Raw genomic sequence first — 19,646 nt, forward strand, 5'->3', positions numbered from 1 at the left:
GCAGCACTGGCATGTGAAGGAGATATCTAAAAAGTATAGGAACTTCCTAGATTTCAAAAGGTGATAGCATAGCTTTGGTCTCTTAAGATATTCATTTGAAATTTCTGTGCTACATATCCTGTGTGCCAGGTCAACTTCTGAATCATAGTCTGCAAAATGGAGGGAAAGGAAACCATTCTGTAGCTATGTTAAAATGAAATAATCTAGATATATATATTGCAGCCTCCTTTCTCTTTCCTTTCCTCACAGTGTTGCCTCTTTCCTCTTACTTGTTCTGTGGAAGAGCAAAACAAAACAAAACAAAACAAAAAAAGAAAAAGAAAAAAAAAAAAACACAACAGTTCTAGGCAGTGCAACAATTACACAAAAAAATAAAAATTAACCTTAAATCTTAAAAAGAAAATCTTAAAATTTTTTGTTAGAATTCTCTTTTTAAGAAGAGCAGCAGAAAACAAAGGAGATGAGTAAATCCTGACGTGTCAGGACATGTCAAGAATGAGAGAAATTGTGAATTTTAAACGTCACTTCAATTTCTTATATTCATGTTTCTTCTAGGGAAAAATAGGGCTGAGCAAAATGAGGAAGAAGGGTATAGCTTTTACTTTCTTGTGATTTAAATAAAATAGGCAGGAGAAAGAAGATGGGAACAACTCTAAAAGCCCTATAAAAAGGTGACTTCCTCTTAACTCTATAAGATGAATTCTGCTGCCATTGATTATGGCCTTATTCTAGTAGCCAGCACTACAACTGCAAAATTCAAGTGTCTTCTGATTATACTGGGGAATTTACCCTCTTTTAATTGAAAACTCCTGCTCTTGGAGAATAAAGGGTGAAATAATCAAGCACTGTGAGGTGACAGTGGAGGCAAAGCTTCTACCAAGAGACTGAGATAAAAAGCATAGTTATTATCTAAAAGAATTTCACAGATACAGAAGGTTTTCTATCTAAGCTACTTGAGAAAAACAATGCTACTGTCATTCCACCATGACATAGCTTGACAGAACTAAAACTCCTACACGTCAATAACATCAACAGACTAGCCCATGTATGATTCCCACTGATTGACTTACTATTCTAAAACCACTCGAACAGAAGTAGTCCCTATCACTTGGTGAGAATGAGGAGTCAACAGCCAATGTACAAACCTATTTCAAGTATAAAATGGTACTTTATTTACCATTATATCAAGTACTATGCTTCTGAACAGCTATTTAATGCTACAGGGTTATTTCTTTGAGAAGGCATTCATAAAACTGTCCCAATACTTCATGAAGCTGAAGTACTAAAACAAATATATAAATAACACGTGCTATTTCAGTAGCTGAACACGGAACTGAAATAGGAAAAATTCAACAACTGTTTTGTAAGAAGTTTTAAAAACAGAAGCCTATCTTCTCCAGAGAAATTAATTGAAAAATTAATTGAAAGTTCAAGACAGGAGATTTAACTTCCATATTTTGTTTTTAAAATTCCTTTATATACTTTTTTTTTTTTTTTTTTTTTTAACTTTAAAAGGAAAATTATAGCTAAAAAAATTATCCAACGATACAAAAAACAACAAGGAATTTTCAAATGTTTAGAAGCTGACTCACCAGTCTCTTTATGATCCTCAACAAAAGCTTCAGTTGTCGTGTATCTTTTTTGGATTTCAGCACTTCAGCAAAGCTGTCCATGTTTTCTGGAGACATGCTGTCCTGACTGTTCCCTCCATACAGCTGAACCAGCAATGATAAGCACTGTGAGGTGTTCTCAAATATTTCAATATCTTCACTGGGAAGCTAAAAATGAACAAACAAAAATCAAATTCCAGTTTCAGAAAAAGTGCGTTTTCACTGGGAATTCAGAAGAATGTTAACATTAACACTGTGGCAGGAAAGAATTGTTTCTAGTTGATTGACTCAAAATTCCATTAAACTAGGCTGAATAAAGTGATGAAAATATAACTAAAATTCTTAAGCAGCAGTACAACTATGTCTCAGTTATGATCATATCAAATAGCACATCTATAGAGATATCATAAAAGCACTGAAAACATTGCTCCCAATTTTGTTATTTTCAGACCATATATTTAGCTTTAAAATACAAACAGTATGATCCGAAAGTATCATTATAGCCATGATGTCTAATCTTCTGCATAATGCACACCATAAAACTTCATTTAATTATTTCTAAGTCAAGTCCACAGCTCCTGGTTGAGGTAGAGTACAGGGTATGTAATGGATTTTAACTGAACCACGTTAGAAAGTACGTTTTACAGATTTAAAATATTTTTGGAGCTCTTTTCTAAATTCCAGCTTATCTATACTGCTTTAAAGAGTGGACACTTGAGCAGGCCCTAGCAATGGGATGAAGGAACTCTTTCCTGGGAAACAAAATCATGGAAAAGATTTGGCGATATGGCTAATACTCATCTTTAAATGACCTTATGGCAGTATGAGAAAACTATCAAAGTAATTTATATTTTTCTTTAAAGTACAATCTGGAAATCACAAGCAGAGAGGTTATATTGAGCTTGTATTTGTCACTGTTGGAATAACAACCGGAATGCAACGCTTACTTTTGGTGCATACTATTCTTGAGAGTCTGTGAAAAAATCAGACTTCTTGGGAACAGTCAAGAGGATGATAGATTGGAAAACGTAACATTGAAAGACGGAAGGAATTCAATCTATATAGTTTATCAAAGGGAGGGCTAAAGAGCACTTGATCATATTCTTTTGTTCCATGTGAGAAAAAAGAAGTTGAGGACAGCTTAATTTCTATACCTGAAAAAGGACTGGTATGAGATGTTGGCTCAAAACTTTATCTAAAGCAATTTAGATGAGAGGGAAGATCTAATTTGATTTTCTTTCTTTCTTTTTTCATTATTAAGGGCAATTAACCACTGAAACAGCTTCCTCAGAACTGAGACAGATTCTCCATCATAGACAATTTATATATCACAATAGTTTTTTTTTGTTTTGTTTTTGTTTTTTCTTCTTCTAAATAACAACAACAAAACCCTTTACTATAAAGAGGAATTAATTTAGGAGAGTGCTAAGTTTTGTGTTACAAAAGACAGTATACTGACTGAATGACCACAATAGCCTTTTTCGGTCTTACAAACTATAACCTGAACAAAACATACCAGTGGTGATCTTACAAGTAAGGTATGTAATGTTTTCACACTTCTGTAACTCCTACATGGTTTCTTAATTCCAAAAATAGTAATCACAAAGTAGCTATATTACAGTATGATTAACAGACTATCCTTACTGACAATTAAAAGCAAACAAATAATCTGTCCAACCATGTGTGTGTGTGTATATACATAAATATGTATTCACATATATATGTATACACACACATATATATATATACACATATATCCCTACCTACTGCAATAGTAATTACTTGTTTTATCTTAAGTATGAACTTCCCAAGTTTTTTTTTTTTTCCATTTTAAACCCATCCAGTTACTTTAAAGTAATCTGGAAACATACCATCAGACACATACTTCTTAAATATCTGAGCAGCAGGTCCCCAGGGATCCGCATGCAAATTTGAACCTGCTTTCCATTAGCTTCACAGAGCTGGCTGTTTAAAACAGACTGAACTGAGATGTAAGTGCTGAATACATAGCCCCAAGACATATCACATTCTACTTGACCTAATGCTATGCAAGTGACAGGACCACAGCAGCTATTTCTTGCATGGCTTTGCTATATTTTTTCTCTTCATTCCAGTCTATATTCCATATATTTCATTCTTTTCAATATCCAGAGTTATATAATAACATCATCAACATAAATAGCAAGGCTAAAAAGGAAGAAAAGCAACAAAGAGTAACAAGCTTTATAGCTCTCTCTATATCTTCCTTATCAAATCAAAAAAAAAAAATAAAATCCACTGATCTCACTGGGAGCTTTGAGTTGACTTTTACTTCCTTCAATGAAAAATAAAAAACACTATTAGTTAAAGGAAGGAAAGATTACACTACTTTAACATACATCTATTATCCCTTTCATATGCAGCGCTGTCTAACTTACAGTTTGTTACCAGATGAGTGCAGACAGGTAAAGCAATCACTCCCTGAAATCATAGCACATGAACTACATTCAGTTTTCAATTGTGGTTTGTTGGCTAGCTAACTAAATAAAAATCAGTGAACATTTGAACAGGTATGTCTTTGCCCTGGTGCTGCAGCAGAGACCGGTTTCCTGATTTCCATAAGCACAAAATCCTACGCATAATCAAAAATCTCAGTAGCCATACTTGGAAGTGAGACAATTCTCAAGGTCTTTTTCTGAGATGCTTACTAAAACATCAAACTGAGGAAAGGAAAGGTGTTAGTCTCTGCAGAGGACTGCCCCTACAGCAATCTTGCATGAAGAAACACAAAAAGCACCATGTCCTTTGTAGCTCTTCCTGAGACCAGCAGGGCACACCAGCCCATTCAGTGTTATTCCCAAGGAATCTACACAGCGGGCTGCCTCACCACAAGGCTGTCTACAGCAGGAGTCCCCAGTTAGTGAGACAGTGCCAAGATCAGGAGGAGCTGAGCTTTGGCTGATGGCTTGACTTGCCTCTTCCTGGTATGCCCAACCTTTTACTGTTGTAGCTGCTGTCCTTTCCCCAGAAACCTTCACCCCCCCACAAAAAAAAAAAAAAAAAAAAAAAAAAAAAAAAAAAAAAAAGATTGATTGATTGATTGATTGTGAAAACCTCCGCCCAGTATTTGGCAACCATCCTCCAAACCCAGCCACCAGTATCATGCCAGGGTTCACAGTACTTGCAAGCAGTGGCATTGTGCTATTCTATCACAAATGCCCAAGTCCTTCATCCCCTGTTGTATTGCAGGGTCTTCTGCTACACCACAGACCCTTTGAGCTTCAGTGTTACCTATAGTTTGGGGAGCAAGTTGCTGTCATCCTGGAAAATTGTGGAGTTAAATGATAACAGCACAGACTTCGGGAGAAAAAGAAAACAAGTTGGGAATAGGAAAGACAGGATTTTCTCTGGAGGGTCTGAGAATCATTAGCCTGCAGTCTAACCCATCAATAATTAAAGTGTAAGAGGAATTCTCAGCAATGTCCCTCTACAGAGAAAAATGCTTATGCATACATACTCAGAGATCTCACCATTTTGCTGTTTCACTACTGACAAATAGTAATTTAGATGTTGTGTCATAAGCTGGTACCCTGAAATTTAGAACTGGCTGCCAGTCTGTGTTAGTACTTCCATTAACAGTAATAAAAAGCAGATCTGAAGAAAATTGTTGGCATGAACAAAAGCAATGACTGAAAATATGATAAAGATAGCAAACCACAGAATGAAAATTCAGTTTTCAAGTAAATGGTATCTCATGTGTAATAGGAACGGAAAGGCTAGAATCATATTGCTAGGCAAAGGAATATAGATGGATGGTCCATCTGTTAATCAGCTGGAATAATATTCTCATATTTCTACTCATAACAATTCAATTTGATATGAAGAAATATATTTCAAGTCTAATGCATTTAGAGTTTTTCATGACAGCATATACTTAAGTTTTTATTCTTTCAGTTGATGAGACACCCAAGAAAAACTGGAGTTCTAAATCTTTAAGAAAAGATCTGCCCCCTAATATTTCATAATTAGTGGAAAGAACTCTAATTGCCTTTAATTTCTTTTCACTTTTTATCAGTCTTAGAGAGGATTATGAATTCAGTCTTTCAGCAAGGCAGGAATGTTTCTGCTCTCTCTCTTTCTCCATGCAGTTTTTAATATTCTGGGCTAACATATAACTTAAAAAAAAACAAAAAACAAAACAAAAAAAAAAACAGCATCCTAAAATAAATTAAGGAACAGCCAAATTCATAATTTTTGCCATTCTACAACTCGGAACTGTAGAATTATTTTTCAGTTCAAAATTTTTAAATAATGCTTCAAGACAAGATTTTGTGCAATGAATTTGCACTCTTTTTACTTAATTTTTATGGCCAAGGTATAACCTCCTGTTAACAGGCTCGTAGCGTACAATTCGACTTCATTTCTAAACAGAACCTGCTCTGTGTATTTTAAGGTTAACAGGGTGAAAAGCAGGTTTCTTGTTATTACACATCTATATTTTTGTAGTCTGTTGTCAAAAATACCTGCGTTATGAGTCCACTTGCAGCCTGTTCATGAATTGTAAACCATTGCAAGAAATGTGTGATCATTTCAGCTGAAGTGGCAGTTTTCACACCATTGGAGTTGTTACAGCATCTAATTTTAGAGCTACAATGAAACTGTCTGGATTACCCGGAGGGGACACTATTTCAGTGCATTAATGAGGTTAAACACAAAGAGAGTTTATTACGATAAGAGATAGATGTTCATTACATCAGTAATGTGATTACAGAGTATGCTATACAGGAAGCACCACTGGGAACTATGGGGACGATGATTTTACAAACATTAAACAAAATGTAAAAGCAAAACATCACTATTAAACCTGCTACTTTTGCTATACTGTTCTTATTAGGAAATATGCGCAGTTTAAATGAAAACATATTTTGGCTCGGGGCAAAATTTTTGTCCTTATATCTAGGGGAAAATATTAAAAAAAAAAAACAACAATGTATTTTCAGTTCATCTTAGTCTATTCTAACTGCTGAGAAACTAAATCTCTATTTTGAAGTTCTGTGCTTATGACAATATATTCTCTTTTTTTGTTTGTTTGTTTGTTTTTTAAGGTAGCTTTGTGGAACAGGATCCTTCATAGATACTTCAGAGATAACATTTCAGATACAAACACAGCAATACATTACACAGCACAGGACATAAACCTATGTCTTCCCACCCTGACCATAGAACTGCCTAGAACTGTATTCCTAAGAAATGCAAAATAAAATTCTGCACAGTCTGCAGGATTATCATTCTTCTGCAGTCATTTCATTATTCATTGGCAAATATTTTCACGTGCTCTGAAACTGAAGTCAAGGCTCAGCCTTAGCACCAGTGGACAGAAAGGAACTAGAAAAGATCATCTCATTCATCCATGTGCACTGAGGCTCCATATTTGTCCTCTTCATGTTTTCACATGACTAACTGGCCATTCAACAGTGAATTCCAGACATCCTGAAGATGATAACCAATTATAAATTTTTCTGGTTACACTATAATGAAGAAGCCTGTCACCAAACAAACAAAAACAAACAAACAAACAAACCTCTCAGCAGTCTGATAGGGTGCAGAGAAGACCGAAGGGTCTAGGATCTAGGATCTAAATCCAGGATCTACAGAGACATGAAATTCCTTTTTATAGGTATTGACAAGGTAATACAATCATTCCAGCTGTCCAAAAAGCCAGAAAGCTCATTCAGCTTCCAGGAAGTTATCACTCGTAAGCTGAGCCCTCTGATTTAGCTGCCAGCACAAATGCAATACTATGCTAAGTGTTACGGAAGCCCATGTAATGAAGGAGAAAATTAGGTTATTCATTTGTAGTGCTGATTAGGCTGGCTAACAAACCTTTAGAAGTGTTTTGTTGTTGCTTGTTTGTTTTCTTTCTTTCTTTTTTTTTTTTTTTTTTAATTTTGGAGTTTGAAAAAGTTTCTGAAAGTCCACACTGAAGTCATTTGAAATGCCAGTAAGCATTACAAAATTTTTTTTCAGTATAACCACTAGATAAAAATAGAATGTATTTCATATAGTCTACAATAACTGCAAGTTTCAGTATAATAATCAAATTAGATTTATATTCAAGTGAAGAAACATTAGACAAAAAGCTAAGTGTAATTAACTTTTAAACATGAAGCTGCCAAGCAGCAGACTAAATGCTCAATTTATTTTCCTCTTATTGATCAATTAACGGCAGACTGATCACAGGATTAAATATTGAATTCTCCATATTTGCAATGTTTTCTGCCTGACAGAATTTGTAATTATTTCTTCTTTCACGTTCTGAAAATCTCTGAAGTTTCATTTACATGCAACCTAGGTTTTCTACACTTGCTTTGCTATGCCCTAAGTGACAGACTAAATCATAATTACAGAAGGGAAAAATTGATTCTAAGTTTTTGACATTTTCAAGTTTAGCTCGCATTGATTTTTGACGGATTATTAAGAGAGATAAACATGTAGGTCTTGAAGAAAATAAATAAATAAATAAGTAGACAAATCAATGGGGCATGGAACAACCATCTTCTTGAGGGATATACATATCAATGAGGGAAAGCAATTATTCAAGGTGACATAAGAAACCGTAATTATGGTAAAATGAGTAGAAATACCAAATCAGGGAGATAATTTGAACTTAACATCTTAACGTGGTGGTTAGTTCAAAATTTAAGACATATGTTAACTCCAAAAAGTGAAGTTTACAAGAAGCAGAATGCCTCAAAACAATAATAGTAGATTATGTAGCTTCACAGCTCAGTACAGACGACTGTTACTGGTAGTGCAACAGAACTTTGGCTTAGGTAGGCCTTTTAGGTAGGGATATACATCTGGAGAGATCCATGAGACATCATCTCAGTGCTGGCTTCAGTTGACTGTGCTGATACAAGACACAAGAAGCTGATAGCAGCTAGGCAAGAGATGGCAATGGTTAAGGTACTGAGTTAAGCCATGAGTACCAGTATATAAAGGGGCAACTCTATTCCTAAGGTCAAGGGGGTTAGTATTTACCAGATGGGGTGTTTTTCTTGTAGAAATAAAAGAAATTATCAGACTGCAGGATGAGTGTGGGTCAGTGATGTATTGGCACACCACTCAACCATCTTGTGATATTCCCCAAGCATGGCTATTCTCCATATAGTGTTAGTACAATCCAACTCTAGCTGGTGCTTCCCTGCAAAGCCAAAAGCAAAACCCAATCTCTGTCCTAGAACACACAATGTTTTAAAAACTCAGCATAACAAATTAGCAATGAAACTATTTAACTATTCAGCTATTTCCTTCCTTCTTACAGCGCAAACATATTCTTCATTGTCTTTCGTACTCTGCTACAGAAAGAACACCTGTAGTGGCAGGTACTGAGAGTAGATCTAAACCCATGCCACAGCTTCCACTGTAGCTCTTGCACTTGTATATAAAGGCACCTGGAGAAGCAGAGAGTAGAAGCAGTGCACAAAGGATTTATTCCTATTTAAAGAAATTAGAGCATAATATATTTTGAACAGCTGGATGCTAACTTTCAAAATTCTTGCTCCATTGTTCAAACTTCTTCAGACTTACCAGGAAAAGTTTAACACAGCAATGGATGGAGGATACAAAACTTAACAAAACTAGATGAAATAACTTTCATAAACCCAAAAAATCACATATATGTAAAGAACAACATGTACATCAGAGAAAATCCCTCACAGATAAAAATCTTTAACAGAACTTTAAACCAAGAAAAATGAAGAAGCACTAATGACCTTTCCTCTTTACCCATATGTTAAAGTAGGCAGGTTTTAAATAAGCATTTTCAACATACTGGAATCTGTAGAAATATAGAACAAAGCAAAATCTAGTAGTAATTTGCAGCCATGCTTCTGAAATACAAGGACAAGTCAGAATCTAATCAGGACACGCTAACTATACAATTATCCTATCCTTTAATTAGAAACTTATAAAAAAAGATTTCCAGGTGGTACAAGCTGAGTAAAGCTTGGCCTCTAATTTTCTGTTCGTTAGGGAGTTAATGGAATTTAAATTTACATCTAGTTTCACTTTAAAGGAACATTTACATCTCTTCATATCTTATCATTTATCATGTTTAGCGATTAAAAAATTAATAGAAAATAAAAGAACTTATAAATGAAATATTAAATAGTTGAAATTCAGTTACTTTGTTTCAGGTCATTCAGCGAACATTTCCGAAAAGTCTTTGTCAATGGCTGGTTGAAACAAATCCATCAAAGGTGGACTTAACAACAAGTATATTGCCAAAAATTAAAATAGAAGCTAGACAGTGCTAAAGGTAGTTAAAAAGGGTCACAGGTATTCATGTCACAATAGAAGCTATAGTTAAGTGATAAGGAAGAACTTCAAGAAGTTTGGGGCTGGGAGAGTACATAGCGAATCTGAAATACCTTTAAGGAAAACAACACAGAAAAGATTGTGTGATATGCTCAGGGAAATGCTCATGTACCATTTTGCTCACTTTGTGTTGAATGAAAGGCAGACCTCTAAAAGCCCTGTCCAACTCAAGAAGCATTCCTCTGCTCTAAGTTATTACACACACAGCCAACACAAATCTCTGGCACTGTATGATGGCAGCTGAGATGTGGGATGTGTCAGGGACACACTATAGCTCTCTGGAGAGATTTCAGTGCAGCCCTGTGATGTCTAGTGAAGCCCAGAGAATATTGACTTTAAACAGATAGATTTTAAAGATGATTACAGGCTACAAGGGACCATTCCCACTCCCAAATCCCTCAGGATCATGTTAAAATCAAACTAAACTGTTAAGAAAAAATCAGGAGGCTCACACCTAAGGAAATAACATTAAAGGTAATCACTCACTGCAAACTAATTTCAAGTTTACTGACTTTTCTAATGGTAGTAGTACCTGTTTTAAAATTTTGAATATAATCCTTTCCCTGTGCAATGATCATCAGACCATTTTCAAGGACGAAAATTTGGCTATGCATGTGTATCACAACTTAAAAGCAGGATCCTGTCCCCTGCCCAAGTTCTATGTTTGGACAGAGTTATTCAGATGTCTTTTGGAACCTGTAAGTCACTGTGACCTACAATTCCTTAAAAATTATAAGAGTCCTTGCCCTGTATTCGGGAGAAGCTTAAAACCAATGAAAACCTAGCAAACAGAGCTCTAAGATATCAAATTCTGTTGAGTAATTCCAACTTCAGTGACATTCCAGTAAGCTTACAAACAAGCAAATTCTCACCAGTTGAATAAGCAGGCTAATTAGGTCCGTCAGGGGTTTATTGATAAGCAGAAGGTCTTCAGCAGCCTGCGTGTCCCCTCCTGAGCCAGTTTTCTGTGCCTTAATAAGATGATAAAAAAAATAAAAAGCAGCCTTAGTGACTGTTCAGTTATGAGAAACAAATTAGGTCCATTAGGTGGTCAAAGTATAAACAGAAGTTGGAATGAGACCTATACGCTCTTTTCTAGCTAAGTATTCCTGCACTCCCAAGGAGCAGTTGCACTCCCTGTGCCTGTAACAATAAGCACAAAGCAAAAGTGACTCACGCTGTCAGGCTCATTCTGCACAGGCTGAATGCACTGACCTACATGACATTTCTTCAACAAAATGCTATGAACTGCATATGCAAAAGACATTTCTAAAGCCACAAATATTTTATGTATTTGTATTCTCTTTCAACATGACTATTTTAGCATTAAATTTCACTTTTCCCTCCACCCCCACCCCCCTTTATTAGGAACAATTTTAAAAGCAACTCAAATCAAGAAAATCAAGATAACTCCAAAGTTAGGATCTCATCAGTGTCCACTTTTGCCCTTCTGATTCATTTTGTATCCTGAAATATTCATATTTTTACAATAGTTTATTTTTAATAGGAATAATAAAATCTGTAAGTGAACAAAGTTTGTGATAATATCTGTAACTACTTGTAATGCTGACCATTGTCATCACCCCTCATCAAAACACACTGCCATCCCAGGCAGTGCTGTTATGACCCATCTGTGCCCCAAGATGCTAGAAAGGTCTGCCTGCAAGATTTTTCATTTAGCTTCATCATCTTGCAGCAGCTTTGGACCCTGACCCTACAGTCTAGCTGCTAGAGGAAAACTTAAACATTTTACCTGGAGGACACATTTAAAATTCATTTTGTATTGTGTTTTACTTAAAGCTTAATCCCTAAACCATCACCCAGGCATAATAACCAAGGATTTCTGTTTGGTTAAGTGAGCACAAGAGCAGGTCCCAAGAGACAGGAGACATTACTGCTGAAGTTCCACTGTTGGTTTTGATGAGTGGAATGAATAATGCCTTTCTTGCAGGAAGAGTTCTGAAACAAAAGAGCTCTGAAGAGCTCTTTCTCAGTAATAAGACACATTGGTATGTTCTTCCCTGAGACTCACCACAATGCTGAAGTCCAAGAAGGGCAAAAAGACAGTGCATAGAAGACAAAAAAATGACTGTTTATATTAACCAAGAATGGGAAGTAAGCCACCTGCACTTCAGCTAAATCTACAACAGTTTTTTCTGACCGGTGTTTGGATGGGAAGTAAGACATCCAACATAAGGATATTTGACTGCTTCAACTTTTATATACTTGGTGCCTTTGAAAAGAGAATAAATGATACTAGAGGAGTTACACTTTATATATATAAAGGATATACACTACACCACACTTAAACCTACATTAAGTCACTAAATACTGAGCCCACTTCTCAAACTGAGATTGGAAAATACTTTCAAGCTGCTGGGGAACACCTGAGTGATACAGTATGATGAAACTGCTCCAAAGCAGATATGCAAATTAATCCAAACCTTTGTACCATTTCCATTAAAATACAAACACATGGACCACAGAGAGCCAACTCTTGAATGAAGCTAGATATAGTTATCAGCACCATCCAGCAAAAAGTACTGAATTGGAAGGAAACACACTATCGTGTTTTGCCTACCCAGCTGGATAAGGTCATCACTTTACATATAAAAAGTTAAAATAAAAGCAAGGATTCAAGCGGAGGGTGCTACCATCTGTAAAAGTCAACTAAAGCCCCAATAATGGTTATTATGAGAAAACTTAATTCTCTGTCTTAACTGCTACTATAGAAGGTATCTTATGCTGAAGATCTCTATGAAAATAGTCAAAGAATATTTGTTATCAATACCATGATGCATTGAGTGACACACAGATAGAGGAATATGCTGTAGATACATGGCAAATAGCAGTCAGCAACTAATGGCCACCATTCAACAGGGCATGTGTACCAAGGTAGCTGCAGAACCCACAGAAGCTCTGTGATGAGTATTGTCAAGACAGGTATGGCAAGGCATGGAAACACCACCTTAAATTTAGCTCTGTGGGGGTACAGGGCAAAGCTATACTTCAAAACCACAGCTGCCTCTTGTCCGTTAGTCTTCTTGAGTGAACAAGATTATTTTGACTGAAGTTGAACAAATCTGTGGCTGGAGTTCTGGTGTATCAATCAACTGATGTACTTATGTAAAGCCAGAATATAAATTAGCTTTGAATATATAGATGTAAATTAGATTTAATGTGTATAAACAAAAATAATCAGTTTCATTAATATTATCAATCTACGTGCAAGATCCTCCCTCCTCATGTTGTCCAGTATAATTGGTGTCACCATTTGCACAGGGTGTAAGTACAGAATTTAGCTCCCTATGATTACAAGGAGTGCTGCTAACAATACGACAATCAGAAATTAGCCTACAAACTTTCATTTGCAATCTAATTCTTAGATGAGAAAATGATTATAGAGCCCGCTATTAGAGGACTTGAAAAAGCTAAGGTACTGTACCATCAGATCTATTTATTTATTTTTTTTCTAAGAAGTAAAATTAAAACAAACCTGTCAAGGAAATATGTGGTTGACTGCTTGATAATGTAGCTGATTATTTAAATCAGTATAGAAAAAAACCCTCAATTTTCAATACCCACTTCATACCTTAAACTGTGTTTACGAAAAAAGAAAAGTCTCAGGAAGACCTTTTCAGAATAAGGAAGCTCTGTTCTGAACTACAGTACAACCTGGATGTAATTTTGAATCTCTGTCCTCCAGATATACTGGACCTAAGAGTGTTCCTGGGATTATCAACTAAAGAACAGGGAACATCAAAAACCTAACATGAAAAGTGTTGTTATTTGTAGACTAAACACAGATGTTACTTCCAGCTGACTAACTGAAGGAATTTGGTGGATCACTTAAAAACAAAGCAAGCATTGCCTGTTTAGCACCATATCTTAAAAAAAGGACATTCTTTTTCTTGTTTTCTTGTTGAGAGTTATGTGCAATTTCTTTGATTAATATCTTTTTGTGCTCCATTCTTAAGGAAGATGAAGTCTTCACTAGAAGAAGCCACCCTGTTAATGCTGTGTTTTGCAGTGGTTCAAACAGAAACTTAAAAGACTAGCAGCATAAGAGGGGAATACTTTTGTCAGCTCACATGCAGAAGTTACATATGCTTTTCAAGTACTGTAATCACATCTGATTTATAATGAAAAGATACTGGTTTTTATGGAGTAATCTTTTTTCTTTTAAAATGAACTGAAGGAAAAGGCTTTGAACTACCATTGAGAAAATGTCATATTAAACTATTTATGGAGTACAGAAATGAAGCATTCAGCTAAGAGCTGTGTTTCCAGCACAGAGTGAGACTAAAATGAATATTCTAACCAAGCAAATACAGAAACAAAGGCAAGCAGTTGAAAATGTATGATCTTCTCTTTTCACCAAACTAAAAATCTAATAAAATTAGAATAGTGGGAAAATCATCATTAGAATAACAAAAAGGTATCTAGAAAAATGTTTAAGATGGTTACCACTCCCAGGAAATAAACTCCATACCTGTAAAGTCTGGCGTACAATGTTTGCTGTATACTTCAGCATGCAGTGCAAAATGTCAAGCAAGGACAGAAGAAGTGCATTTGCTGTCTTGGTGCTGCTTTTATCATCTACCTCCAAGTATAGCGACACAGTTTCTATTAGGAGATTACAGACGTGAGAAGCCAGTCCTATGTAGACAGGGAGACCAAAAAAAAAAAATGCTATCAGGAAAAAAGAACAACTGAGAATAGCCCAGATGAAAATAATAGAATAGCATAAAAACAAATTTCACATACACAATGAATATTTATTAAATTTCATCTTTTTCCTCCATCATTATAATTACTGCCTCTTTTATCCACTTTGGAGCAGTTCATAAAGAGATCTAAACTGATACAATCAAATTTGCTAACTGCATGGAAACTTATATAACACTCATTAAAAAAGAGGAATTTTAGGAATCCTAAACTTTTCTGTAGCATGCTGGTATGCAAGTCTCCTTCACATCATCCCAGGTCTCAAGAACGAAACAATTTCTCCAGACTGTTACAGAACAACATATCAGCTATACCCAGGCTTCAGCCTAAAATTTCTGTTCTTAACTGGTGTTTCAATTTCTGCCTTACCCATATACTTCATCTGTAGAATTGAACAGTGTTATTATGCTTAATATAAAATATATTCAAAAGATTATTATAAATGGAAGACCAAATACTACACCTAAAATGCGCTTAAGACTTGTTTGACTGGTGGTAGTAAGAAGTTTCCTGAAAATACTTGCCTTGAAGGTTTTTTCAGTACTTTTGGAATTTAATAACATCAGCTCCTGTAGCTTGCTTAACCCACAAATCAATTCACACATCAGAAAAAATACAATCCATTTCAAGAAAACACCAATTCAATTCAGAATCCATCTCATTTTCAAATACAAAGTACCTGAGTTCATTATATTTAATACTAATATTTTTCTTTCAGAATTTCATAAGGGATGAAAGATGTTTTGTTCCTCACCCAGAACATAATTATGTGTGTAAACTACTTTCCTTTAAACTGGCAATTAGTCATGCTGTGACTTGGGTATGCCTATCTAATAGCCTTGCAGTGTATTAGTTTCTAGGCCCCACGACTACCAACAGTGACCAAAGTGAACATGTATTTCACTGAAGAGACTACTTCTTTTCCTTTAAAATGTATGTTTTGTTTTTTAAATAAATATATATATTTGCAAGCATCAGCACAAGACTAAAATAAGACATTGTAGAACACCCTGCGTAATTACACCATTAAGCTTTTGTTATTAAAAAAAATCTGTGGGGTGACTATTTTTGCTTTGAAAGCTTCCCCATCAATTACCGAAACTTCCATGAAAAAAATTTCCTCCCCTATTCACCACCCTTAACACTTTCCTCAGGAAATTAAATACAAAAACATTCATTTAGAATGCAGTTACAGGTCAGGTTTGTTAAGACTTGCACTCTTACATCTCACATTTTTGTGTGTTTTTATGATTATTAGCACTGTTCTTCCACAACAGTTTGATTGATGGGCTACTGCTTGGGCTAAGCTTTGAATTTCCTGGGTTTTTGTCTGCATGCACCAAACTCTCAAAATTGTATCAGTTTAATCTTGCACATTTAATTTCCTTCTCCTTTTTTAAAGTACAGTTTCTGCTGCAGTTCTGAACACTTCACACACAAATGAGATAGCAAGCAGAGACATATTCAAGTGATGTCACCAATACCCACCAAGAAGAGAATAAACAGACATAATTGTACGTCTACCCAACACAAAACCTGTGGTTATTCCATGCCTTTTTTCACCAGGCTAAATTAGAAGAAACCTAAGAAAACAGCCCAGGCAAAGCTGGTCCCTATCAAAGAGAGGTCTGCAAATTGCCTGCAGGGATACAGCCGAGTACACTCTGTTTCTCCCTGTATATGACCACAAAACCCACAGCCACATCAAAATGAATGAGTCAGCCCTATTTCTAGATGGCTTACATATAACCCTTAAGACAGTGACTTGGAGATTAGCGCCGAGAAGGCCTCTTTCAAATGATGGCACTGTATGGGTCATCATCAGGAATTTTTGGGGCAGCAGTCCCAAAAATTAGCATTTAGAGCACTAAGTAGGGTATTTTATATGCATGCATGCTTACAGAGTTGTATGTGCAAAAATATACGTTAAATCTGTTTTTTTTTTTGAAAAAACATACCTATGCCTTGACTTAAAATACACTAAGAAAATCTAACACATTTGAACTTTATAATAAAGACATCTAAAATAAAACACTGGTGCAAACTGTTCCCTAACACGCTGCATGATTCATGCAGAAATCTTGGTTCCACAGATAAAAAAAATAAAACAGATTGCCCTCTTGCCAAGTAAATAAAGTTCCAGACATATCCTTTATTGTGTCACAACAAAATCAAAACTGAAGGCCATAATTGTAGACATGTAAATATACTTCTTGCTTACACCACAAGACAAAATACACATTCCTTGTCCTCAAAAAGACAGTTGGAAAACTAGTATAATTTGCAGTGACCATGACAAAATTCAGTAGAAGTTTCACAGCTTCAGCCACTGGCACTATAACCAATTTATTCTATAGGTAGCTATAAAGATCAAGCCACATATGTGCATTCTAAAAACAGAATCTTAAAACAGCCTGAAAAAAAAAAAAAAAGAGGATGCAATTCTAATAAAATGAAAGTATTCATAATTCAGTAAATCATAATCTAGAAATTGCACATAAAAATCTACATTTCAGAAGATAAATTGTTTTTCTGCCAAATTTTACAACTGATTCAAGAACCACATGCTTAGTTTCCAATAAAGCCTAAACCAATATTTATCTTTAAAATATTCCGACAACATATTTCTGAGTCATATTTAACAGACATTTATTTCTCATGCATTGCTTCTCAAAAGACACACCCTGTGCACTCCTGAACCTTGGAAGTGGTGGATCTGAATCTGAATTCTGTGTCACAGTGGAGAGCTAAATTGGAACAAATCAAGGAAGATTGTTCCACTGAGAAAAGCTACATATTTCTTTTATTTTTATTTTTTTTTAAGAATTCTGATAATTCCAAGTATCTTGGCAACACTCCACTTATTCAAGAGAAAAATCTTGGTAATATTTTACATGGGTTAAAGAAACGCATCATCATTTCTTTCAGCCGGCCATTACTTATTAACAACATTGAATAAAAACTTATTAACTTATCATATATATTTTTATTACCCTACTAACTTGAAATTCCAGAAAACAAAATGATTAAAGTATATCATGTCATATAGTTTATAGCTATAATTATACATTTATTATACATGTACTTCACAGACACTAGTGATGCCTTCTATTGCTTTGTAAAATAAGGAGGATCTCCAGTGTATTAAACCTCAGTGCAGTTCTCCAATATTCAAATTTTGCAGAAAAATAATATAAAAGTTAGATTTTGTCTTGGAGTTATGTTTGTAAATCAACATAACTATCAAAAATTAAAAAAATAATAATAATAAAAAAGCTGTTCTGATTGCAATTTAAGATTCATAAACTGTATTGAAAGGATGGCATCTGAAATTCCTAGCTTTATAGCATTTGACAAACCCAGTATTCACAGAGTATTTTTCTTGCCCAAAGAGACCTTTGCAATGAACTGAGCATTTAGCTAATAGGATTTTATGAATGTGGACTGCGATGGCTATGTTTGTGTTTTACAAATCTTTTCAAAAGATAAAAGGAGTCTTTTGGCCCGTGATACAGCTAATCGGACAGAATGTGCCGTGATACCTTCTGGAATGAAAGCTGAGAGGAGATATTTTATTCTTAACTATTAGCAAGATGGATAAAGGAAGAGAAATCTTCACTTCCAAATCATATGAAACATCAAAGGACAGCCTAGGAAGCAATCTTCTAGGCAATCCTTTCATGCCTACCAGCAATTAGAGCATTCAACAAACCTGTCTGCTTCTAGCCGAAGAAAGTGTTAGAGCAGGTGCACTTCCTCCTAACAATACCACCACGCAGCCAAGCAGCCAGCAGCAAAAGCCTCAGCCTGGCAAAAAGGTTTCTCTTTGTTCCTTTCTTCACGTCGCTCTCTGGAGAGCTGTTTTTCCCATTTGTATCACACCTACACAACTGACTCCCCAGGGATATTATGGAATATATATTCACTATGCTTTTCTTCCTTCTCTTACTTTCAGAGTGGACTTGACTTTTTTTTTTTTTCCTTCCTTAAACAACTAAAAATAATAACTTATTGGGAACTTGAAACTACACTGCCAAACTAAAAAACATATTTCATAATCTTTTTCTTATTAACAGTAAAACTCTAAATTATTGCTAAGAAGAAACACAGGACTGTAGTCTGATAGGTTATTTTGCATAGGAAAGAGCTCCTAAGTACTTGAGCCCTTAAAATAACCCATAACATCATAAAGATTCTTCACAAAACCTTATTTACCTATATAAACCTGGACTTCATTTGCATTCTTTGCATCACAACCATAGTGCTCAAAGTTTTCTGATTTGAACATCTGAAAACAGGCAACATAAGAAAACGGTATCTTTAGGGTAATGGAATTTTTAAAGAGGCTCATTATTTTTTGCTATTTTTGTTTATTATTTGTTAATGATATTTACTGCCTTTTAGGAACTATTTGCATCAGTATTATAATATTATTGAGGGAAGAATGAACTAGGAAGTTAGGTCAACACTGATTTCAAGATTTGGTGAGTTATGGATATCAGATCCAGTGGAATGAAAAAGACAGTCTTTAATTGCATGGCTGCTGCCCTGAAAATTATTTTCTATTCTTATCTTAAAAATGAGTAGCATCTGAAGAAGAAAATTTTGCACATATTCAGAGTCATACACTCATACAGAGACAGAGTGGACATTCTGTTACTGAGTAAAAAAAAATCACGAAGTTTGAGGAACAAAAATTTCACTTCAGGTGGTCACACCGAAGGGTTTGGGGTTCAGCTTTTCCTGCACATGCTGCAGGTAGGGCACTGTGCAGTATTGGTCAGTGGGTACCCACTTTTTGTAAGTGGGTATGGTAAGGATTATGACAATCAGGGAAGAAAAGCCAGTCATCACTATTACTACGAGGCTGAAAGCAGACAGGGAAGAATTCATTATCCTGAGTGTGGATGCCTAAGAGAAACACACACCTGACATTCTCAGTGGCACGAT

General features: G+C 35.3%; 1 protein-coding gene across 5 annotated transcripts in view; it reads right to left on the bottom strand.

Moving 5' to 3' along the window:
- ULK4 (unc-51 like kinase 4) overlaps positions 1-19,646 on the bottom strand; it is a 233,796-nt gene that overhangs the window by 54,928 nt on the left and 159,222 nt on the right. For all 5 annotated transcript variants that reach the window (XM_084509482.1, XM_084509481.1, XM_084509479.1 and 2 more), the window contains 3 exons: positions 14,461-14,627; positions 10,841-10,939; positions 1,593-1,778 (listed from right to left, as the gene is read on the bottom strand). In XM_084509482.1, coding sequence (XP_084365608.1) covers positions 1,593-1,778; positions 10,841-10,939; positions 14,461-14,627 — 452 coding nt within the window. The remainder of the gene's footprint in view (positions 1-1,592; positions 1,779-10,840; positions 10,940-14,460; positions 14,628-19,646) is intronic.

The sequence above is a fragment of the Aythya ferina genome (genome assembly GCF_964211825.1).
Source record: "Aythya ferina genome assembly, chromosome: 2".
NCBI classification, from domain to species: Eukaryota; Metazoa; Chordata; class Aves; order Anseriformes; family Anatidae; genus Aythya; species Aythya ferina.